Source organism: Crocodylus siamensis, chromosome 7 (genome assembly GCF_052110815.1).
Source record: "Crocodylus siamensis isolate JL-2025a chromosome 7, ASM5211081v1, whole genome shotgun sequence".
In the NCBI taxonomy this organism is placed as follows: domain Eukaryota; kingdom Metazoa; phylum Chordata; order Crocodylia; family Crocodylidae; genus Crocodylus; species Crocodylus siamensis.
Genome location: NC_143401.1, coordinates 10929257 through 10955187, shown reverse-complemented (window position 1 = coordinate 10955187; position 25931 = coordinate 10929257). Strand labels below are relative to the sequence as shown.

At 47.7% G+C, this 25931-nt stretch overlaps 1 protein-coding gene across 3 annotated transcripts in view; it reads right to left on the bottom strand.

Annotated features, from left to right (window-relative positions):
• The window catches only part of PTPRU (protein tyrosine phosphatase receptor type U), a 307092-nt gene that overhangs the window by 112875 nt on the left and 168286 nt on the right, over positions 1-25931 (bottom strand). For all 3 annotated transcript variants that reach the window (XM_090057147.1, XM_090057145.1, XM_090057146.1), the window contains exons 9-10: positions 4602-4711; positions 1098-1299 (exon numbers count right to left, since the gene is read on the bottom strand). In XM_090057147.1, the coding sequence (XP_089913273.1) occupies positions 1098-1299; positions 4602-4711 (312 nt within the window). The remainder of the gene's footprint in view (positions 1-1097; positions 1300-4601; positions 4712-25931) is intronic.

Here is a 25931-nt window from a genome sequence, read left to right as displayed (position 1 = left end):
ATTTATATAAGGCCCATCCTGCAGCACTGAAGTCAGAGTGGAGCTTTCCCACTGACCACTATCTGCTGGATCATGCCTACAGAAAAGTATCTACACTTGGGGGGGGGGGGGAAGAAATCAGTACCAACTTAGTAAGTGGAATAAGAGGAGAAAAAAGGATACAGGTAAGTCGAGGATTGCAACATTTCGAGTTACAATGGTTCATACTCATAACGTTTATAAATTGACACCCTGTTTCAACTTTCTGCCATCGGTTTTGACTTTACAACATTTGATCTGACACGATACCACACCAGTGAACAAGTTTGCTGCCTCACCCATCTCCCTGGAGAACATCTGTCCAAACTTCTTTGAACACTTTCTTTAGGAAAGCAGACAAGACTCCAGAAAAACCTGCAGCCAAGACTCCTGAGAAGACTCCAGCCAAGAACCCTTCAAAAAGTCCAGCAAAGTCACCCCAAAGAAGTCCTTCCAAATCAATATGATTGCTATTTACAATAGAAATACATCAATGTAGCTATATTACTCATCTATAACTGAGCAAGTACAAAATTCTGGGTTATTTTTTATGAAAACAGGGTATCAGGCCTTGGTTCAGGAACAAATCCCCCATTTATAATATTGTTTCCTATGGGAAAATCAGTTCCAAGTTACAACATTTTGATTTAAGACACGGTTTCAGGAACCAATTATGTTACAAGTCCAAGGACCACCTGTAGTTTCAGACAGCAAGTGAAGAAGACTATTCAATCCAACTGAAACTTCAAAAAAACCAAAAGACGACCCGACTTCCCAAGGGGAGTTTGGCTATGGCATTGGAACTATGGATGGCCCTTAAGAACATACAGAAATAAAGCTGCAAGGGAGTTCACAAGGTCACCTAGTCCAGACCCCTGGTCAAGACAGGACGACCTACCTCATCAGTAATATTCTTACCTTACCCTTAATGGAACCTTACCCTTACCTTGCCCTTAACAGTCTTGGGGTGTTTCAGATGTTGAGCTTGTCAGCAGAAATACAGCATAAACACAACATACAATCATCTTCCCTTTCAAAGAATTGGTCATAGCCAGCAGGATGGTATCTCCATAACCCACCTGAGATATTGGTGGTGATCTCGGTCAGTGCTGTCTGGCCAAAGCCCTTTCCAGTGCGTGCCCGAACAGAGAACAAGTAGGTGGTGCCTGGGTGCAGGTTGGAGAAGACGTGGTACGTCTCATTGCGGAGCTTGGAGACAGTGCGCCGCGGGCCGGGCACATTGACCGCAGGGTCTGAAGACTCGATGCTCTGGTAGCTGATCTAAGAAAACAGGAGAGGCCATCAGACAGGTGCTGGTCATGGTATGGTATGGGGAGAGTGCAGCAGGCTGGTGCAACAGACAAAGCCTGCACAGTGAGTTAATACGAGGTGCAGATAGAAGTGATCATTTTTGCCCGCTCTGGCCACAGAAAGTGGTCCATAGCCATGACCAAACAAGTGCATGGCTGCAGACAGCTTAAAAAATGACCAAGCAGGGAAAATCTGAATGAACCCTCACTGCATGAGGGGTCAGACGAAGATGTTTCAAAACAAAGCATCTTCTGTAACTTCTGTCTACACTGCCTGCCACCCTGGTGCTGTTTTCAGAATGGGAGGAGGGAGGAAGCAGAGGGAGTTCAGTCTGGGGGTTTTTTAGCCCCTGCTGGAAGGTGGGGTGAGTGTATTGGAGCCCTGCACCCCCAATGGGGTGCTCCAATTCACCCACCCCGTGCTCCAGCACTGGCTGGGGTACCCCTAGAACAAGCTCCCTCTTCTCCCTTTCCCCCCTCCCATCCTGAACCAGGGGCAGGTTGGGAGTGAGGAGGGGCTATTGCTGGGGAAACCAGCTGCAGGCTCCAGCCAGCAACTAGATTCCCACCCCCGGCAACTCCCCCCACCCGAAAACAACAGTGAACTTCTGTTTAGAAGATCGTTGCAACACAGAACGCTTCCTGCAAAGCTCTTTCAGTTACAGCAGGGAGCTGCACTTCTGTCTGCACCTCGTGGAGGAGAGGAAAGTATGAGGCAGATGTGCAGGGTATGCAGGAGGGGGGTTCTGCCCTCTGGGTAGATGTGATAGAGTGGGTTGAGTGCCACCATACGTGACGTAGATGTGGGGGAGGTGTGGAAACAGTTTGGGTACGGGTTTGGTTTGAATATAAAAATAGGTGTTATCAATCTGTCAACAATGCTGGTATTTTGGATCTGACGCTTCAATCGCTTGGAGTATGAGACAGATCCAGCACTGTGCTACCATCCCAAATGCACACGTCACAGGTCTTCACCTTCTGGTTCGGGAACCCGACACAGGTCTCCCCAGGACCCTCAGCCCCAGTGTGCACTCCCTGCCTCAACTGGTCCAGCCCTGGGACTCTGCTCAGTTCTGTCAATGCCCATCACATACAACCTATTTCTACATACAGCTCTGTCACTAGCTCTTTCGCCTCTGCTTTGTAATTCCCATCTAAGGGCCTACGCGAGCCAAGCAGTCTGTGGGATGAAAGATGGCTGGGATTCATTGGCAACGTGTAGGGGGTGCACAGGGGTGCACCAAGATCGGCCGTGCACCCCCTGGAAACACAGCCACGAAACAGGAAGTGCCAGCGGAAGTGCAGCCCCCTCCCCAATCAGCAATAGGCAGTGGGGAACCCCCCTATAGGTGACCTGGTGCCCCCCAAGACTCGGGAAGCATAGTCACCCATGCTGGGATGTAAGGTGAACTATCACCCAACTCCTTTTTCACGTTAGATGTCAGAGGGGAGTTAAAGACAACACACTCTGTGCAGCACAGAGACATCCACCAGCCTCTGCAGAGCCTCCTGTTGAAATGGCTGATGCTGTACTTTTTAAACAGGAGTCCCAAACAGGGCGTCTTATCTGAAGGCCATCACAAAGTGATTGTAGGGACATTGAAGAGGAAGAGAGAAAGAGAATGAGACAGACTCCACCCTACGGTCAGCAAGAGGCAGGCTGGATTGCATGCTCCAAGTGACGGGCCTGAAGGTAGCGGCACCAATGTGGTTGCCCTTAATCTCCGAGATTAAACCCGGCATTTCCAGAATGAATGCCGAGTCCCCAATCATCATCATTCCCCAGAAGCCGCAGTCCAGCCAGGAGCGTGGCAGCACGGGGAATGGAGATAGCAATCAGCTTTTCATTTGTCTGTTTCCTTGCTCTAATAATTTTGTTGATGTCAAAGAGGCTGAAGCAAAGAATGAAAAGCAGAGAGAGATAAGAGGGAGTCTTGCCTGGCTGCATTTGGGAGACATGGCGGGGCCCACACACACCAGCATGCCCATTCAAGAAACACACCAGTCACAATGTGACATTTTTCTCTCCACACTGAAGCAAGCAGGAAGAGACACAAAAAGCAAGTCTCTTCTTGTTGCCCTGCTGATAAAGGAATCAACTCTATCAACTCTTTCAGTGCAGCCTGACGAGCAAGGAGCAGGCCTTTTGGGTTCCCAGATGTTATAAGGCCTTTGGGACCTGCTACATCAAAACAGCAGCCGGGGAGCTAATACTCCTCAGCACTTAAATGGTGTTTCCCCTTCTCACATGCATGCTTAACTGATGCCTCACTGTTGTCTTGAGAACTAACTGGGAACCATCCCCTGGGGGAACAGAGGTACCGGGAGATTTCAAAGCAAATTTTCCTGTGCAGCTTCTCATTTTGTGCACCTCATTTTTTGGTTGTCCAGTGGCAGTGGGCTGGGCTGTCACTGTCAGAGATGTTAAGATCGCACAACTCCCAGTGCCCTTTGAAGATCAGGCTCTATATGTCTATAATTAGGTATCTTGAAAAGAACACACCCAACTACTGGATCTACAGGATGCAACTAGGACTATCCAGTGAATCAGTGACAGAGACAAGATAATATCTTGGGTTATATTACTGTTTTCATCATCACTTTTATTTAATAATTATTATTTTTGCTTTCTACCTGGTACATTTTAGGTCGTATTTCCAAGGCTCAAGTAAAAGGTATATAGTATGTTAACAAGGCCTGATACATTCAAGGGGTTGTCACTAAGTTGTTGAAGTGTGCATCACACCTGGCCCCAGCAATTTTTTCCCACAGCGTTTAGCAGTGGCTTAGAGCAGAACTGTCCAACTGGCACACAAGGCCTGCAAGGGGTTAAGTTACCATGTCCAGGCTCCTGCCTGGCCACCACTCCTCAACTGCTCTGGCTGCAACAGCAGCTGGAGTCTCCTGGCTTTCCCTCCCTCCTTCAGTTTCCACTGCCTGCTCCTGCAAGGGAGGTGGTACATGGTCTGTGGGGTTGAGGGGGAGAAGAGCATGAATACAGTGCAGTAGGGGCAGGGCACAGCACAGCAGCATGTGTGGGGGGTGGGGGTGCATGAGCATAAGGTGCAGCCATGAGACAGGGGTGAGGACAAATGGTGTAGCAGGCAAGGAGAGAAGGAGGGGGCTCTCATGCAGTGAGGTGGGGGAGGAGGTGGGGCCATCAAGTAGTCTGCAGCCCAGGGCTCGCACTGGTACAGTCTGTGGGCATGCAGTCTCTGCTGGTGTGGCCCTTGGCTGCTTAGAAGCTGGACAGCCCTGGCTCAGAAAACATACCTCATACTGGGTGATGAGACCGTTGGGCTCCACTGGCTCTTCCCATTTCAGAAAGATCATGTCCTCCAAGGGAGTGAATGTGAGCGACTCTGAAGCAATGCCTCCAGGGACTAAAAAAAAAAGAAAAGACAGACAGATAGGATTCAGGGCAAGACAAGTCTCTGCTGGTCACTCAGCTTCCCTAAAACACCTTCTGATCTCAGAAGAGTCCAAAAAAAAAAGAGCAAAAAAACACAGATACATAATGATGCCCATTCCTCCCAAATAGAGCCCAGCCACTGCCATACAAAAGACTGTATCCAATTCAAGCGCCCAACCCCTGGAAAAGCCAAGAAATTCAGAGTTCAGGTTGTGAAGCCCTGTAGATCAATGCGCCTGATAACTGCAGGGTTTTTGGGAGCCAGGTAACTCTAACAAGGCATTTTTACTCAGCACAGCAAGAAGCCAAAAAGCAGCCACACAGTGTCACCCCAGATCCCCAGCTGGTGTAAGGTGCCATAGCTCTAATGCCTCTCCTAGAAGTACACCCATTTACCTCTGTTCAGGATCTGGTCCTCAGGATTCCCAAACTAAAACACTCCTCAGCCAGTAGCAAATTCTTAGCACTCATTCACTGCTTGTGCCAGAAAGCTTGCAACAAAAGTATTTTTTTTTTTTTTGCAAAAATGTAGTTGGTCTAATAAAAGATATCACCTCTGCCATGAGCTCTGATTCCTTTTGCCTCTACCAATATGACTGCAACCTGGATAGCTAGGACTCGCTCAGAAACCTCTGGAGCCCAAGGGGGCTACACTGGACCTACTGACACACTTCAGCTTACCCCAAGTTCCTTGTGACAGGTGCAGGTTGGAGGTGTCAGAAGTCACTAACTCTACCATCTCCTGCCAGGCCCAGATAGAGCATGGAGCTGCCACCGGAGGGGAGGGGAGCCTGCCCAGAGGGCCTGGGAAAGATGGACCAGGGGTTTAGGATACCAGCATGGGAGTTGGAGACCCGGGTTTTATTTTTTTTCTGCTGTGCCACAGACCCCTTGTGCAGCCATGGGCAGGTCATGGACTCTCTGTGCCCATAGTCTCCACCTGTAACACAGGCACAGCAGTACTGTCCTTGCTCACAGGGGTGCCCTGAGGCTGAATATATCAAAGGCTGTGATCTGCTAAAATGCTGCAGGGATGGGGCCGTGTACGCACCTCGACAAAAGTTACAAAGGGGCCATTGTGGTTTCAGGGTTGTTCTGGAGTTCATCATTAAACAAAGGGGGATGCGAAAGCCAAGGATCTGCTCTGACACCACTGAACACCTTTCTTTTTCCTGCTTCTGAGTCAAGCCATTACCTCAGTTCATCCAAAGGTAATTAAACATTACAGCCATTGGGATCCACAAGACTGTGCTAAAGAAGGAAATATCAGACTGAAGCTCTGACAAGTGCTTCCCCAGTGCCCACTCCCAGCTGATGATCTGCTGTTCCCTGCAGACAGGAGATAGGAAGCAGACACACTCCTCCCATACCACCTTACAGAAATGCCTTGAGCTCTGCCAACTCTCACCAGCTGGCACTTGTAGCTTTGAGAACAGCACGCAGAGTCCAGACTACTGACCTCCTTACCCAGCTTCACACCTAAGGGGCCATGAGACTTTGGGCAAATCACTTGACCCCTTAAGACTTCCACACAACCATCAGAGAAACGGGGCTAATAATCCTACGTCACAGGGCTGCTCTGGGGCACAGTTAAGGAAAGTCTGTGCAGAGCTCTGGGATCCTTGGATAATGTTTCTGTCCAGACCTCTGGAAACGAACGCCATGGCACAAAGCACAGAGAGCAGCCTCTGGAAAGTAGAGACAGAGCTTTCCTTTTTCACCCATCTAGAGCACAGGGCAGATGTACTGACATGGATAAATGCTCACACCTCTCCCCCCCACCCCTCGGTCTTGCATTGGAGGTAATAAACCTCATGTCCACAGTAAGGCAAGGGAGGCAAGAGCAGAACCTGATAAAGTTTAACAGCCCAAAGAAAGAAAAAAACCATTTCCCGAATCTCCCTGCGTAATCCTGTGCATTCTGGCCTGATTGCTGCAACAGGAGCTCTCAATTCACCATAAACTGGCACTCGAACCAACCCACGGATGTTGAATCTGTTGGCTATTTCTGCTTGTATATATTTTATTGGGGCATCTTAATTGCATTCTGTTGAATCCAGTCAGCCCACCACTTTGGAAAAGCACAACGGTAAAGAGAGACACACAGGTGCTGGTTGGATTCACACGCAGAATAGTCATGACGAGCGCGCTAAGGGAGAGCACGTTTGGAATAGCCCGGCTTTGGATGCTTGCCCAAACATGGTCTGCAAAACACAACAGAGGATCTGAGGAAAGCAGGCATTTCTGCCGCACTTAGATGTTCCTACCTGGAATTAAAAGGAAGGGCGGAAATGCAGAAGGTATCAATTAAGCTCTGCAAAGGAGTAATTTGTATTACATGACCAGCTGGTCACCACTGGGCTCCCCCTTTGTGTTCTTTGCTGCACACACACAAGCACAGTGAAGGGCAGCCTGTGCTGCAAAGTGCTTACCATCTAAGAGACAAAGAGTGAAGGAGGGAAATGACTAGTCCATGGTCCTGCCGCAGAGAGGAAGTGAAGCCCGGGTGCCCTGACCGGCACTAATGCGCAAACCTGCTCTACATTCCCCAAAAGATAAAGGCTCTCGCACAGGAGGCAATAAACCGCATGTCCTTGTAGGCGAGGGAGGCAAGAGCCACATTAGAGACTGAGACTAGAGCCTGGGGAAGGGGCAGGTTCTCCTTATCCATGCCTCTCTGCCCCACCTGTGATGAGATCACGCCAAATCCCTACTGAGGTCCAGGCCTCACTTGCTCCAGCAGTCGCTGCTGCATGTCAGATTTACTGAGATGCCATCCAGTCGGCCAAAAGCTGCTATTCGTGGGACTGGGGTGGACTACGGCCTTAGAGATAACAGTAAGTGCTGCCCAGTACTGACTTTTCAGCTCTGTCTACTCTCCTCAGGTATGCTGGGCTCAGCTCCCTCTACCTCCCTGGTTCCCTAATGCTGGTGGTCTCATGCTCTTCAGTGCTCTCAACTAGAAAGGCTACACAGTGCAGCTGAGATGCACCTTCATATCCCCTGCTCTTGGGATGTTGCTCCTACCTGGTTGAGAGGCAGGCAAAGCATACTCCAAACCAAGTCACTCGGGGCCGGCCCTGTAACCAGCCTAACCAGCCCCAGACCTACTCTCTGGGTCTGCCTGGGACACATTTAACAAGGTCCCCTTCCCATCTCCAAAACCTGCCCCTCCTCCCTTGGTGCTCTGTGCTTCACTTGAACAGAGAACATCCTCTCACCCCACCCCACAACCCCCTCATCCAGCACCAAAATATCCAGCTCCGAATAGGCCTCAGGCCAGAATGCCCCATCATTTTTACAACAGCGTTGACTCAAACACACAGCAAGGCACAACAGACACCAACCCAGGCTCTGGAGTGATTCGCAGTAGCAATGACAGAGCGTGGCCCCCTCCCAGCAACAGAAGCATCAGACGGTGCAACAAGCAGAAGAGAGACCGGCCCCTTTCACCTCGAGGTGGAGGGAAGCTGGCTACAGATCTCAACAGGAGCAGTTAGGCAAGTGCTGAAAATCCTGTCCCTACATAACATTCACACTATAAACCAGGGACTTAAGCTTCCTGGTGACCCGACTGCTGCACCCTCCCATCCTGCCAGGGCAGACAATCCCACTTAAGCTATTGTTGGAAGGGACCTCTTCAGTTAGAGCCCTCACCAAGTCATCTTCAGAGACTGAACCTGTGGATCTGAAAGCCACAAGCCTCTACAGGTGGAGCTAAACCGACAGACAGTTGCCTAAAACCAGCCGTGGACTCACAACGTTGTCTGCAGGAGCCAGCCACTAGAGGATGACAGAGCCCCGTGGTCTTAGCGTGGGTTACGTGTCTGTTCCACAAAGTGACAGCCCCCTTCACTCTCACAAGCCTGGAGACTGTGCTGAGTGCTGCCCTGATGCTTACTATAAAAGCCCTGTGTAGCGTCTAATCTGCAAACAATCTGGCAGGTTCGGTGTGGCAGAGCCATTCCCGCCAATTAACAACAACAATAATAATAATAACCACAAAACAATAACAACAGTTGAAGACACTAGGATCAATATGCACTCACTGAGCGTGCAGCTTTTTTCATCCCCCAACCCAAGGTTGTTATTAAGGAGGACAGAACAGGCAATTGCTTTGCAAAGATCACTATTCATGAGCAGTATCATCTGCTACAAGCTTTAATGCTTGAAAAATGCACCCTCTAATTTCAGGCAGAGGGAGCAATTATACCCACTTAAAAAAAGCTAAACGCTATGCACAGGGGCTGAGCTGATGAAATAACAGCTAGGATGAAAAGTCCAAAGACATTATTAACAGCCATTAGCTGGGCCTTCCTGAAACTGCCTGCTTGGAAATAGGCTTTTTAGTTTTATGTGCGATACAGGCTGCATTGCAACCATTGCTATTTGTTTTGGGCTCAAACGATCTTTGTTAATTCTATAGTTTGGGATCATGGGGGATTGAGTCAAATACAAGTCTTACCCTCATGTTTCATTTTGAGTATGAAGGGCCGAGGAGGAAATGACTTCAGTCAAAAGCCCTAATGTTGCCCAGTTCAGTGCTGAATGGGCATTTTCAGGGTTTCAATACAACACTGTAACTTTTCCAAGACTCACTTAAAACTCAACTCAGGTTTGCTCAAGACAGGTTGCAAACCCTGGCTAGAGATGTGCCTTTGTAGCAAACGCAGATGACTTGCTTTCATGCACTGTTTCCTCTTTTCTCTGGGAGCGGCTTGGGCTTTGCTCAAATCCATCTATCTACAACGTCTCCAAAAGGTGCTCAGCCTGTAGCACCTTCACAAGCAGTTTGTTGCACGTGTTCAATGTTTGAGCTATTCTGATCAACTCCAAATGGACGTGAAGGTGATATGAAGTGCTCCTGGCCCTTGGCTGGATCAAGGCAATTCAGTCAGGAGTGCAGTGAGGCCACGATTCAGAAAGGAACTTGAGCATATACCTAATTTTATGCCCCCCAGTAACTGCGTTGAAATCAACAGGGTTCCGTCCAGCTGCTTAAAAATTAGGCATACGCTTAGTGCCACGATGCTTCAAGGCCCGAGAGACTGCAAAGTCAAAATGTGTTTCTCATGAATACCTTTCATTTTCGTGAACATCCCTGCCAGAGAAGTCTCCAGATGGAATACCCACCACAAGCAAATGCAATAGCGGTGCGGAGGCAGGGGACGGGAATTCAGTTCCTCATTCAAATAAACAGCCGTGGACAATTTTTTTGCAGCCTTTGCTCAGATCTAATTACACGGCCATAGGAGAGGGATCGCCTGGCGCGCTGCTCCCACCATGCAAATACACAATTTCCACTTGATTTACAAGTTAATTTAATCAGAGGTGCTGTGTCCTACACATGTACACAAGACACTTATTAAATTCATGGAGCATTATGGAAACCTTTGGGGCAGAGAGAGAAAGAGATATATTTTTTCTCCTCCTGGAAACAAATGCAGAGAATTTATCTGCAAATTGAAACCATGACCAACACTATGCAAATGTTCCATTTAATTACAAGTGTTAGCAACGCACCTGATGTTTCACAGCAAAAGATGCTTCAGCACAAACTTTCCAGCACGCTCCCATTGCCCGTTAGGCAAGACATAATCCTCAGTGGCAGCCTGGAACTGATTACTACGTTGCCCTTCTATAACATCTTCTCTCTCTCTCTGAAGCTATCAAAGCATTTTAGTGACCGAACAACCCTCACCACACCCCATGAGGGGTGTTCTGAAGCACCATAAATATGCAGAGACAGACATTATTCATTATTATTTGTACTGCAGCAGTGTCTAAGAGGCCCCGAGATAATACAGGTCCCCGCTGTGCTGGGCACTTTACAGAAAGAGAAAGGGGGATATGATTGGGATTAGATTATAATGATCACTATAAGTTACTTCTCAGTGATCATGAACCAATCTAATAACAGCCAACACGTATATAAGCCTTTCTGTCCACAGAATCTGCAAGCACATTATAGGAGGTCAGCGTTGCGACTCCCCAGCATTGCTACTCCCCATTGTACAGACAGGGAAGAGACTCTCAGACAGGGGAACTGATCTGCCCCAAACCAGACAGCAGGTCACTGGTAGGGCCAGGGTAAACCCAGGTTTCTTTCCATTCAAGCCCTATCCCCAAAAGGATGCTGCCATTCAAATTAGGCCCCAATTCTACAGCAGACCTCAAATGGCCAGATGCTTCTGAACATACTTGGGTAAGCGGGGTGAAGTCAGGAAGGCCAAAGCACAATTGGAGTTGCAGCTAGCAAGGGATGTAAAGGATACCAAGAAGGGTTTCTACAAGTATGACAGTAGCAAAAGGAAGAGCAGGGAAAGTGTGGGTACTTTACTGAATGGGGGAGGCAACCTAGTGACAGAGGATACAGAAAAGGCTAAAGTGCTCAGTGCCTTTTTCACCTCAGCCTCCACAGGCAAGCTCAGCTCCCAGACTACTGCACCTGGCAGCACAGTTTGGGGAGGAGGTGAGCAGCCAACAGTGGCAAAAAAACAGGTTAGGGACTATTTAGGAAAGCTGGACACATACAAATCTATGGGGCTAGGTGGGATGAAACTGAGGGTGCTGAGGGAGCTGGTCGACATGACTGCAGAGCCACCGGCCATTATCTCTGAAAACTCATGGTGACCAGGAGAGGTCCCAGATGATTGGAAAAGGGCAAACATAGTGCCCATATTTAAGAAAAAGGGAAACTGGGGGATCCAAGGAACTACAAACCAGTCATCCTCACCTTAGCCCCTGGAAAAATCATGGAGAAGAGCCTCAAGGAATCCATTTTTAAGGAATCCATTTTTAAGCAGTTGGAGGAAAAGATGGTGATTAGGAACAGTCAGCATAGATTCACCATGGGCAAGTCATGCCTGACCACCCTGATCACCTTCTATGATGGGATGACTGGCTCTGGGGACACAGGGAGAGCAATAGATGCAGTATACCTTGATTTTAGCAAGTCTTCTGATACAGTCTCCCACAACAGTGTCACAGGCAACCTAAAGAAGTATGGTCTGAATGAATGGACTGTAAGGTGGATAGAAAACTGACTGGAGCATCAGACTCAAAGAGTAGTAATCAATGGCTTGATGTCTACTTGGCAGCCGGTATCAAGTGGAGTGCCCCAGGGGTCAGTCCCGGGTGCCAGTTTTGTTTGATGTCTTCATTATGACCTGGAAGATGGCATAGCGTGCACCCTCAGCAAGTCTGCAGATGACACCAAGCTGGGGGGAGCAATAGATACGCTGGAGGGTAGGGAAAGGATTCAGAGTGACCTAGACAAATTGGATGATTAGGCCAAAAGAAATCTTATGAGGTTCAACAAGGACAAGTGCAAAGTCCCGTAATTAGGATGGAGCAATCCCATGCACCAGTACAGATTTGGGGCTGACTGGCTGGGCAGCAGCTCTGCAGACAAGGACCTGGGGGTTACAGTGGACAATAAGCTGAGTACGAGCCAGCAGTGTGCCCTTGTTGCCAAGAAGGCTAATGGCATCTTGGGCTGCATTGGTAGGTATGTTGCCAGTAAGTCAAAGGAAGTGATTATCCCCCTCTATTCAACACTGGTGAGGCCACATCTGGAGTACTGTGTTCAGTTTTGGGCCCCTATTAGGGAAAGGATGTGGACAAATTGAAGAGAGTACAGCAGAGGGCAACAAAAATGGTGAGGGGGTTGGGGGCCACGACTTCTGAGGAGAGGCTGAAGAAACTGGGCTTATTTAGTCTAGAGAAGAGAAGACTGAGGGGGGATTTAACAGCAGCCTTCAACTACCTGAAAGGAGGTTCCGAAGAGGATGGAGCCGGACTGTTCTCAGTGGTGGCAGATGACAGAACAAGGAGCAATGTGTTCAAGTTGCAGCAAGGGAAGTTTAGGTTAGATATTAGGAAGAATTTTCTCACTAGAAGGGTAGTGAAGCACTGGAACAGGCTACCCAGAGAGGTGGTGCAATCTCCATCCATGGAGGTTTTTAAGACCCAGCTAGACAAAGCCTTGGCTGGGATGATCTAGCTGGGGCTGGTCCTGCTTTGAGCAGGGGGTTGGACTAGATGACCTCCTGAGGTCCCTTCCAACCCTCATTTTCTATGATTCTAATGTGGGGGGTGGGCTCCAGAAGGGCAGTATCAACTCTGAGTCTGGAAGCAGACTTGAGCACAGCACACATCTCCCTTGCTGGTACACTCACTTTTGGCTGCTTAGAAACAGCAGCATGTGTGCACCCACAAGCATGCGCTGAAACATAAACCAGAGCAGAAAACTTAAAAGAAAACAATCCCAGTCTTACCAGCCCCCACGGCACCGGGGCTACCCAAGAGCTCTGCAAGTTCATACATTCGCATTACATGAATAGCAAGGCTGTCCAGAGTTGACACAGTGCTGACAAGACGTTTTGGAAGGGATAGAATATCTCACGCTTCAGGGCTCACCCCCGATGCTCTGCCTAGAGGCTTGCCTCTGCTCCCCCAGGGCAACTTTCACAGACAAGAGGCTGGAGCAGCCGGAGCCTGGGTCTCATCCCATCTGGTCATGCCTATGCTCTGCAAAGCAACAGGATTTGCCACGATCCAGTCCCGACGTGAATTAGCAGAGAGAACAAGCACAGGGTAAGGGCCGACTCCCTGATGCCTCCAATAAACAAGTTCACTCTCCCTGTAATGGGAGCTCTAGGATAAAGCTGCCCTTTTCTTGCCATCCCATGGTGCCTGCCTTTGACTGCCTGCAAGTCGTATCAGCAGCCGAGAAGCGGCTGATAGAAGCCTTGTTTCTGGCATGAATTGAAAGTGCCTGTTTTTCTTTAATATTTCTCTGAAGCCTGGCAGTGGATTTTTAGTGCTAACAAAGAAGGAATGCTGATAGCCCCGGCTCAGTCCTCCTCCCACAGCTCCGCCATCACTCCTCCTTTCTGATATGCAGTGCTCTCTGATAGATCATCCCGAGCTATCATCCCAGGGCTTGGCTAATGCACCTCAGTCCCAACCTGCAACACCCCCCTGCTACTCCAGTCCAGAGCCCACACCCAGTTTTGCTGATACCCCTCAATCTCTTATCCACCCAGCTATTCTGGGTTGGGGACCTCCCCACAGCTCTGCTCGTGCCCCTCAGTCCTGCCCTGTACCCCGTCACCGTTCCAGCCCTGGCCTACTGTTCAGAGCCTACTGAATTAGTGTCGCTACTTTGCAAGCCAGATAAATCAAACAGCCACCTAGAACAATGCGGCTTGCAACTATAAAAACAAAAAGGAGAAGGAAGAAAGGAAACCTCATTTCACATGTGAGACAAGTCTGATTTTGAACTCAAGTCTCCAGAGGCAAAAAGCATTCAGTTCTACCCTGCTGCTTAGGCACTGAGTTAGTAATGTGCAACTATTACTGCTGCTGACATTTTGTATAAACATCTGAACACAGCAGTTTAAGTGAACTCTAGTGATTTCTTCACTAATGTGTACAGAGCACCTCAGCATGTAGAAAAAGTGTGTGTGTGTTATGGGGGGTTTTATTCTTCTACCGCTCATATCTTTAAGAGGTTTTCATTCTACGGTAATAGAGGGGGGATTTATGCTTTTGTTGTGCCAAAACTGAATCCTTTAAAGAGGCTTCTTTTTTTCTCCTTAAACATTTATTTTAAATAAAGCAACACACATGCCCGACTGTGACTGTTCCTAAGTAGAGAATGATTTGCTCTCCTCAGTAGTTTACCACTAATTACACAACTATTTTATGTTTCTGTGGCAAAAAAATGTTCCTAGTCCTTCTGGTTCACACTAGCTGTAGGGAAGTGTTTACACACGTAAAAGCATATCTGTGAATATATGCATGTAAGCGTGCGTGCGCCACATACATATATACATGTGATCATGGATTGAGAGGTGTGTAGATGCATTCACATGCAAAGAGTGCATGTGTGTATGAACGAGTGCACTTATGCATAGCCTTATGTGTCTGAAGGTGGGGGCATTTTGTGTATGTAGATGCGCACATCTGTGTGTTTGAGCATATGTGCAAGAATCAATAAAAGCTCCAATTGATGCTGCTGCTATTGCCTTGTTTCAGCAATTCCTCTAAAGACCACCAAAGCTAGGTCCCCTCCTGTTCTGTAGACAGGATCCAGTATTTCCAGGCTTTGCATGGTAGTAGATTCCCACAACCCTCATGCTGACACTTGAACAACAGTTTGAGGATCAACAAACCAGTGCTCCCTGCTGCTCGCCTCCCAAGCACACACAGAGAAGAGAACAGGAAGAAAGGAGTCTTGAATCAATACCACTCAAGTCTTGGATCTTGGGGACAGTGTGTGCAGAAATGAAAGCATCCCCTTCTGCATCTAGCCCTAGGAATCCTCCTATATGCCTTGAGAAGCGCTCTGGCCACCAGCGCCCCGCCTGCTAATGAGCCGTTCCATCTCATAATGGAGACGCTTCATCACTTAATGTCCTGGAATAACCTCCGCAGGGACAGAACAGAGAGGTGCTGCCGTTTCCCCGCCTTTGTCGTTGATATCTGCATGAAGGGGATACACTAGAAGGTTGTGGGGGCCTGCCTTGCACCACCTTTGCCTGCCAAAAAGGTACTGTAGCTTGCCCCTGATGTACAGCCAGTTTCATGGTAAAACAGGAACAGAATGGGAAGTGGAAGTTAGAGGACTCCTGTGCGCAGAGGAAAAGCTGTCAGCAATTGGAAAGGAACTGCTTCCTTTCCTTCCAGTTGCCCTGACCATGCTAGATCTAGATGCTGTATTTGCCAACCCAGGACATATTTAGGAAAATGAAGTGGCCAAATGCATTTTGGACAGAGTAACTACTGACCCAACCTGCACTGGAACCATTGCAGAAGCTGGAAGACATTTGGCCTTCACTTTATATATGAAAGAAACATCTAAATCAGTGGCTTGCAGCCTTTTGGACTCAAGGCAACCCTCACTGGACTCAAAGCCCCCTCAACATAACTTTTATGAATTGCGTGGCACCCAATTTAAAAAATTAATGTATATATTACAATGCTTACCTCCATGCAAAGGGGCTGGATAGTGAGGGTGGGAGATCAGCCAGGCAGGGACAAGTCTGAGCCTGCACTCATCTGCTTAACTCCTCACGTCATGGCACCCTTCTAATGATTTTGTGGCACCTCAGGGTACCATGGCACCCAGGTTGAGAATCACCGGTCTAAACCAACACCCGAGATCCAAACAGTCCCAGGTTCAGATCCAAATCCAAATCATACAGCTGGGTCCTCCACACAGACTCTCAGCAACCTATGACTTTTAAGTACTACTTTGTATCAGGAATAGCTTCACTGGTTAGTGGCAGTAGTAGGATATAATCTTCCAGTGGCTAGTCATTAGGGATGGCAATGCGCAAGTCACTAGCATATTAAAATGAAACTTTGCTTCTCTGAAGGTCCCAATGCCAGTCCTTAGTACACACTTGCATTACCACAGAAATGCAGCTACCTTTGGGCACAGAAGGTAAAAACCAAGTCAAACAGAGCAAGATGCACAGGAGCAAGAGGAAGGCAAATGTTGATTAAGGAAAATAGGACAAAATAGCTACTCATAAAAATGCAAACAGATCTGTACTATCCCTGAAGAGCACGGAGGATCCTGAGTTTTTAAGGTCTTGCCCAAAAAATGCACCTCCAGTGAACTACCTAGAATTCAGCAACTGCTGAGGGATGGAGATACTCAACCAGAAGTCTCAGTATTCATTCAGCTGGATTTGAAAGTCTCCCATTGGCTTGAGTAGCAATTACTCATATTCCCTGGCCAGGCAGTAGGGTCAAATAGATTCCAGCCTCTCATTCCAATGTACCCGGACAGGCCAAAAATCAATGGCTACGTGATTCAGGCAATGTCCCTGTCCAGTCTTAACTCTCTGGACAAATTGCAAGAAACATGGTTGCCTCGTATCCAGACAAGAGGTTATCCAGTCAAAACCTGCCTTTACGTTTCCAGCCCTCCAATGTCCTGGAACCGTGGCTGTCTCTGTGCATGCTGGGAAAAGCTGGGCAGCTGCCCACATTGGCTTGGCAACTGGTGTCAGGAGTGGGGTTTTTCTCAGCCCTGGCAATGAAAGGAGACAACCATTTTTTATTCAAAAGAGCTCTACCAGGGGAATGGCCTTCCCACCCCTTTTCCAACTGAGTTTCCAACCTTTTTTTTTTTCTAAATCCCCTCTTTGTTCTTTTCCACCATGTACCTAGCAATTTCTTTTCCGATGACTCATCTAGGAACATCCAGCTTTCTGCAGCAATACACAAACAGACTATGCAAATCAAGTTTGCTTGCTTCATGTCAAAAAAGACAAAATAAAACACAATCAAGGGTCCTATTAGTCATGAATTTTCACTATTTTCATTAATTGCACAGACAGTTGCTCATTAAAGACTTCCCATATATTTTTTAATAAGAACCTTATGTTGGTCTCAGACTCAAAGGACTGGACAGCTACGCAAGGCAAGAATTTAAACTAATTCTCTCCAGTTTCCGTTTTTAAAATTTTACATGATGGAGCTATTTGGAAATTAGCTTTGTGAGAAGCATCAAGGGATTCCATGTTTATTGCATCTCAGTCTCTCCAGAGCCTATGTGCCCAGTTTACAGTATTATTATTTTGCTTCTAATTATTCACCTCATGATCATGACTAGAGGCTATAATAGTCCCATGGAGGTATATACTGGGCAGGTACATAGTAAGAGAAGCCCCCTTTATCTAAGAGCTTGCAGTCCAAAAAGACAGAAGGAAACAGGAAGGTCCCACAGCAGACCAGAGTGGAATCCAAATCTCCTGAGTTCTGGTGCGCTGCTCTGCCTCCATGTTCTTCATGTATTTTTTTTTCTTTTTGTTTGTTAAATAAAAGCTGCTAGGTGTGCAACCTCCACCACACTGGACAAATACCTTCTCATGCATCATCCCCAGCAAGGGCAATTCTGCAGGCTGAACTAGGCTCTCAAGCACACCTGTACCACTCCGCCAAAAAACCGGGCCAAATTCATCCCACTAAAACCAGTGCAGTTAAAGGAGGAAGGAATTTGGTCCCCTGCCTGCGCTGCTGACCCTGGACTTCACCACTCAGATGATGATGCCTGGCCGGATCAGAATCCAGCTCACCCTCCCGGAGCTTTGGCAGGCTCTGAGCGACTCCCAAGAGGAAAAGGCACTGAAGACTTTGATTAGTCACTGCGGGTTAAATCCGCAAAGGGGATTTGATTTAGGTACATGGTTGCTGTTGCAGAATCCTCTGCCCTGAGCTATGTGCTGATACACCCTCCTACCCTGTGCATGTGAGAATTGGATGCTTTGAAAAAGATTCATGGTAGCCAGCTCAGTGTGTGGGTGCAGACAACCAATATATCCAATAGGAAACACTGGGGATAGGGGAATGTCTTAAGTCCAGCCTCTCTTCAGGATTTAGGCACTGGACTCAGGGTTATAAGGAGGCATCTACATCTAGGCATATGTTCTGAGCAGCACCATGTTGGACCAAGGCAACCAAAATGGACTTAAGCACCTAACTCCTTTCATGGATTTAGTCCTATAGGCTGCTTGTACATGTCACAGTGGTTTACTTTGGCTTAACTCTCCCTAAATTGAAGCAGTGAGTTTTTAAAAACCCCGTTTCAATTTAAACCAATGTAAACCCCTGTGAGAGCAAGCTGCCAGTGGGCTGAGCGGTCCCTGAGCTGCGGGGAGGACCTCCACAGCAGCAGCAGCACCCCCAGTGACACCTGCTTACAGGCACCCAGCCCAGGCAGTCCCAGGGGGGCAACCACAGAGGGAAGCACCAGGCCCCCCCCAGCCACAGTGTTGTATCAGTGTCCCCGGGCTGAAAAATGGTGGTGGGGCACTTTGAACTAAAGCTCGTTGAGAGTACAAGAGCACTTTTTGACACAAGCACTTTCTAGAGTAGAGCTGTACTTTAAAATCACCTTCTGCTATTATTTTAAACTGGAAAAAATAGCAGTTCTTCTAAAATGGTGAAGTTGTAATGAATGTACCAGGTGAGTTTTAGTTACAAAGAAAACAAAAGAGCTTTATGCACGATCATTAGCCAATTTAGATAAACTGAATAGATCTGTAAGCGAGACAAACCCACATGTACAATTTACAATATATCCATACTCAGGGAGAATTATTGATCCCTTGAGAGGCAGAATGCGTATGTTGTATCAAGCTGAATTCAAGAGGGAAGAAAAAAGCCTAGTTAATCAATGTATAGTGAAAAACAGCTGGAGTGATTACAGTATAGCAAGAAAACAGCTGGAGCTACTGTATTACCGTACAATAAGAAAACAGCTGGAGTAATCATAGCACACTAAAACACAGCTGGAGCAATTACAGTTAAAAAATAAACCACTGGGAGTGTCAAGTTGGGTGCATCAACATCAGACAGGTTCGCACGAGGGCTTGGAGAAAGGCTCTTGAGGACTGAAGTAAGTGAAAAAAAAGTTGGTCCTCACTCTTATGTTAAACTAGAAAAATAGAGCTCTAAAGCTCTGGGTTCAAATCATTGCTCTGCCATTGAAGTTGTGACTGCATGTAAATTAAGCCCACTATTATCAGCCACACAGTCAAATCCCTAGTGATTACCAGCTTTTCCAGGTGAATTGCTAACTCTTGATGCTGAGAATTGTCTCAGAGATTAATTACCTTGTAACCTCTTGCTGTAAGCTCTTACCATTCAGCTGCAATGTTCAGCACTGATCAGCAATCAGGTCATTGCTTTGTGATTACGCTGAACTTACTCTATTCTTACTTAGTCAACTCAGTGGTACTTGACAGGTGAACTTCAGAAGGCCCAGGATCAGAAGGGCACACAATGCCAGGATGCACCTTCTTCTAACTCCATCTGTGCTGCACTTCACCTGGGGCCTTTCCCTACACTAGTAACTCTTGAGTGCCTTGTTCACCCATGTTCCTCTAAGTCCTTTCACAGGGCTAAACAGGGCCCACCATGCTGCTGTGCTCCAGAGCAAGTCTGTGTAGTACCCACTGCTTAAACAGGAGAAACTCTCATGCACATGCATGTATAGCATGAGAACAGGCATGTCAGAGACATAGGTAGCATGATCCTTACCTTGGTAATGTGGCACTTAGCTATGGCCTCCACTTTCAGTCCTTTCTCCTTGTACCCCTTCCCAACAACTGGCATCTAGCTAGCATTGAGCAACTGCAGAAGTAACCAGGACTGTGCAGCAAGTGCTCTCAGGAATGTCACATGGGCTGCCCTACTGTCCCCTGCCCTACAACGTTTTTTATGTCCTGCTCTCCTGCTCTGCATCTGCACAGTACACACGGGGGGGTCTCATACAACAGAAACCATCATTCATGCAGTGAATGCCGGCAGCATGCTGCCAGCGAAGATAGCGAAGTAGCCCTTTCAGACATCTGAGTTATTACGGTGTGTGTGGGAGATGGTAATTGGGGAGCGAGAAGGGAGTTGGTATATTATAAGCATAATGAGTCATTAGTGGAAGTTACCTTCCGCAGACTCTCCTGGGACAGTACATCTCCTGTGGCTGGCACCTGAAATACTGTACCAGTTCCACTTCATTAGAACACAGTTGTCTTGTATTTCATGTTACATTATCTAGATCTTCAGAGCTCAAAATTAACTTTGTAGAGCCAAGCTGTCCTGCTAATCCCTGCCCAGTGCAGCATGCAAGAGAAGGAAAACGTATGCTGGATGTCAGCAGAGGCTTCCTGATCTATTAAGCTGGGTCACAGGGAAGTGGCAGAAACCCAGCCATGTGGGGCATTTAAAAGCAGACCAGGCAAAGCACTGGAGAATACAGTGCAGGAACCTAGGGAGAAGCCCTGACCATATTAAAGTCATTGGTAAAACACGATTACATTCCTCCTTTCTTCCAGTAGTCAGAGGTTTGGGGATGTTCAACATCAGGGTTATCCAACTTCTGAGTGGTCACAGACCACAACATGTACAAGAATGGTGGCATACAGCTGGAAGCTGGAAGAGGGAGGAAGAGCCTGGAGACCACGGCAGCCTGGGGAAGAGGATGGTGGCAGTAGTAGGAGCAGGCAAGATGACAGTCAGTGGGAGAGGGGCCCAGATCCACGGGGGTAAGCAAAGGGAGCAGAGGAAAGGCATGGGAGCCTGCACAATGCCAGTTAGACAGCCCTGATCTACATCACGGAAACTCAGTGTAGCCCTCAACCATGCTGCTAAATAGGACAGAGGTCCCAGCTTGATCCTGGCTGTATGGGGGCCAGGAAGCAGAGATTCTACCATGGGACAGCTTGACTGCTACTGGTTACAACCACCTGCTGCGAGTGGGAAGTTTGTCTAATGTTCACTATAACTCAGCACACTCCAGAAAAGCCCTGATGCGGAAATGAGGACTTCTCGGGAGGCCAAGAATAATTATGTCAAACACATAAGGCAAGGCTATCCAGGGGCACAGATAAGTCCAGAACTCCGGTACAGTCTGTTGTTTTGAGCCAGAGGCTTTGCAAAGAGGGTTTGGTCATCCGTCAGGTTGCAACATGCTTTGTGGACAACCACTACCCAAGCCATAGCTCTGTGCTGCCCCGAGGGAGCAGGAGGGGAAAAGGCTGCTTTGTCGTAAGCTTTGAGCAGCAGAGTGGGCGTGTTTCACGTCCCCATGTGTTGCAAATAACACTGCTAAAAAAAAACAAAAAAAAACTGAGCTACAGGAGAGTAGGAGCAGTCTTAGCACGGTTCACTCAGTCAGGTCTCTGGTGATCCAGATCAGCACAACCTGAGGAACTTGTTACAAGTGCTCTGAGGAAGGGGTGGGAAGACGGGAAGAACAGATACCACCTCCACGCATGCCTCCCACTGGGTGATTAATGGCACCTTTTTGTCAGAAGCGACCTGCTTTCGTGGAAGTGTGGTTGTGACGGATGCTGGATAAACAGCGTGGTGAACCTCAGGGTCATGTCTGGCTTGGGACAGGGCCAGGAATGACAGGAGAGAAACTGCACAGATGCTTTGAGGGAAAACAGATAACAAACAGCCCAGGCCTGCTGCTCTCTCATCAACATGCGCGTGTCGTCCAGAGAAGAGTGGGGCGCTCATTCAGATGGTGCAAAACTGCACGTACGTGCACTTATTCCAGGCAGAAATAAATCGGGAGACTAAACAAAGCCAATATCAGAGGCAGGTTGACCTCTGGCTCTTTATCGCTGTTAATAACTACTTCACAGAGGCATTGCAAGGCTTAATTAATCACTGCTTAAGATCCTCAGATGAAAGACACTACCTAAGTGCGAGGTATTAATTATTTTAATTATTATTGTTGTTATAAGGCTTTGATTCCGTAACAACAGAGATGAACAAAGAACGGGAACATCTTTTGCTGAGGAAAATTCTAGTTGACAAAGGTAAATGCTACAAAAATAGAAATCCCACTGGAGAACTTAAAACTGCTGCCTGGCACATGAGTTCAGGGAGGGTGGGAATCTAGGGAAGGATGGAGGTCTCAGCCCTGCCAGTCTATGACAGCCATAGAGAAACTAGTTATGTTCCTACACAAGTAAGGACAGAAGCTAATCCTAAATCAGGTTAAGTACTAGATAAAGCCCTCTGCTCTGATCTCTGAGGCTCCTGTGCTCTGCATGCAGCTGCCTTACCTGAAAGTAAGCCAAGCCAAAAGAACTAGGACTGGAGTGGAGTGGATACATCTGAGCCAATACATGATGCTCATCTTCCTAGCAAGGCACTTAGCTATGGATTCCCCCCCAGGCTTTGCGCCTACTACGAGGCATGGTAAACTGGAAGCCACTCAGCAGCACACTCGCAAATGCTAAATCAGGCTCCCCCATGCACCCATCTCTCATAGTGCTTTTATACCTTGTGTGTGTGAAGGCCCAAACCCCGCGGGTCAGCTCCTCCCCACTTAAACCAGAAATAAAACTCTTACACTGGATAAGCAGGTAGAAGATTGCAGCAGAAGGCTTGGTGCTCCTGCTACTTTAAGAGAAGGCAGACTGCAGGTGGAAATCTGCAGGAGGCAACCAGGGATCACACAATTCAAAAGAGGGCTGGCCTACCAGGATATAAGCCCAGAACCTGAGCTGGGGCAGTGGTCTGATCCTGGCAGCCAAGATGTCAAGAACTCCTGAACGGCAGGGCTGCACTGAAGCCAGGCTCCTGGCAAACACCTAAGCTGAGCTAAGGAGACTGGTGGTCTGGGGACTGAGACAGGGGACAGAGGTGGTCTCAGCTGGCCCAGTAGTAGGGTCAGGGCCCAAAAGATAGGGGCCAAGGCCAAAGAATAGGACCACAGCTGAAGGGTCATGAGAGCAACAAGGGTCAGGGACCTATAGCCTGCAAGGGATGAGAGGCAGAGTCAGCAACTTGTAGCCCAGGAGGGTTAGCAGGGCCAGGAGGGGCCAAAGGTCAAGGGAGGACCACTGCCAGAAGGGTCAGAGGCCCACAGCCCAAAGTAGGGTGGAGTCAGAGCTAGGGGCCCAGTACCTCAGAAAAGGCAGGACCCAAGTCAGGGACCCAAGGGTGCATCTGGGAGTAACCAAGATGGGTGAAATGCCCAGATTTGGGCAGAGACAGTTCAGTAGCAAGTAGTGACATCTGCAAGGCATGGGCATTGTACAAGGGGTGGTTGCAGCTTTGTAATTAGACCTTAAGGCAGAAAACAGAGAGACCTGAGCTCAGGAACATGAGCTTAAGCTTAGGAAGCCACATGGCAGCCTCCCTTTATCTAAAAGATAAATACATCAAGGCATGGCAGGAGAGTGAAGGGGTAACTACCCAGAGACAGTGAAGTTGATAAGGGCCAAGGGGACTCCAGGGGCACCATGGCCATCACTGAACTTGAACCCAGGTACAAGTTCACCATGGTCATTGCTGAACTTGAACCCAGTTTTGAATCTATCCAAAAGCTATGGATGGCACTAGGAGACTTCAATTTTCCAGACATCTGCTGGAAGAACAACGCAGCCAAACATAAAATGTCAGGCCAGTTCCAAAATTGTGTGAAGATAACCTTCCCTTCCAGAAAGTGGAGAAAACAACTAGGGGATCATCTATCTTGGATCTTATCCTGGCCAACAGGGAAGACCTGGTGGAGGATATGAAGGTGATGGGTAACATGGGAGGAAGGAATCACAGCATGACAGAATTCCACATCCTGAGGCAAGGAAAGCATGAGGTCAGCAACATTTGGACGCTAGATCTGAAGAAGGTGGATTTCATCCAATCTAAGAACTAATAGGTGTAGTGACATGGGAGGAGAGATTTAAGGATAAAGGAGGGCTGAGAGCTTCTAAGGGGCACAGTATTGGAAACCCAACAAGAAACTGTCCTGACAGTTGGAAGCATAAGAAAAATGGCTGCACAAGGAGCTTCTAAAATGTCTCAAATGCAAAAGGAAAGCATACACAGGTAGTGGAAGAATGGGCAGGTCACCAAGGAAGCATACCAGCAAATAGCAAGAATCTGCAGGGGTAAAAACCAAGAAGGCAAAGATAAACAACAAGCTGCACCTGGCAAAGGAGGTTAAGGACAAAAAGAAGCGGTTCTATAAATATACTGGCCAGAAAAGGACCAAGGAAGCTGTGGTCTGGTAACAAGTCGGGGGAACTCCTAACTGAAGATATAAAGAAGACAGAGCTACTCAATAGCTACTTTGCCTCCATCTACAAAAAAGATGGTAAGAGAGCTTTTGTTAGGTCTAAATGATTTCCAAGTCAGCAGGGCTAGATGAGCTTCATCCCAGGATCCTGAAGGAACTGGCAGAGGAGATATTGGAGTTCTTGGCAATGATCTTCATAAACTCGTAGGAGATGGGCCAGGTACCAGAGGACTGGAAAGGGGTAGTGCTCCTCTTTAAAGGCAAGAAGCAGGACCCAGGGAACTACAGACCAGTTAACCTCACCTCAATACCTGGGAAGTTACTGGAGCATATCCTAAGGAAGGCGATTGGCAAGCATTTGGAGAAGGAAAGGCTAACTGCAAGCAGCCAGACTGGATTTATGAAAAAACAAATCGTGTCAAACAAAACAGATCTCCTTCTCTGACAAAGTAACTACTTAGGTCATGGTGTGGATATATCTGGATTTCAGCAAGGCTTTTTGGCTAGGGATGTGAAAGGTTAAATGGTTAACTGTTTAACTGATAAGCCCAATGAGAAACTAGTTAATTTACCAGTTATTGTTTAGTTTGAGGTTAAGGTGCAGTCTGGCTGGGAAGATGGAGGAAGGGAAGCCAGAAGGTGCTCCAGCAGGAACCAAAAGGTGACAGGGCAGGAGAGACAAATATAGGGAGCAGCGGAGAGGGAGAGCAAAGATCGAAGGAAACTAGTACTAGTTCCCCGGTACTGAAGGGAACTAGTTTATATAGTTAAGGAGGAAAACAGGAGGCATCCTAATGACTCATCAATTAAGCAATTAGCTACTTGTTCACAGGTGCTCCTTCCCTCCCAGCAAGAGGCTTCACTTGGACACCCTTGTATGGCTGTGCTTGCCACCACCTCCTTCTCTGCCCCCCACACCAAGGGGCCCCAGGAACCCTTCCAGCAGCTGCTGTGTTATGGGTTAACCATTGAGCCAATATAGAGAGGTTAAACAAATAATTTTTCAACAATATTTACATTCCTACTTTTGACAAGGTCCCACACGACCTTCTCAAACAAATTGAAAGAATGTGGGCTGGACACAAACTACTACAAGGTAGATAGATAATTGGCTCGATAGCCACAAGCAAAAGGTAATTATTACCAGGTCCATGTCAGAATGGCAGAAGGTCTGAGTGAAGTCCCACAGGGGCCTGTCCTCGGCCCAGTGCTGTTCAATGCGTTAATTAATGATTTAGATGCAGGCATGGAAAGCTTCTTGAACAAGATTGTGGATGACAAAACTAGGAAGGAGTGTGAACATGTTGGAGGATGCAAGCACAGTTCAGAAGGATCTCAACAGATTGGAAAGCTGGGCTGAAGCTAACAGGATGAAATTCAATGCAGACAAATGCAATATGTTACACCTCATAATCAAAAACACAAATATAAAATTAGCAACGTCCGCCTGGATGGCAACACTATGGAAAAGGACTTGGGCGTCTTGGTAGACCACAAACTCAGTATGAATTTGCAGTGTGATGCAGCCACTCAAAAGGCAAATGTGGTTTTGGACTGCATCAACAGAAACACTAGGTGTAAGACGTGGGAGATAACGGTGACTGGTTAGGCCTCATCTGGAGTACTGTGT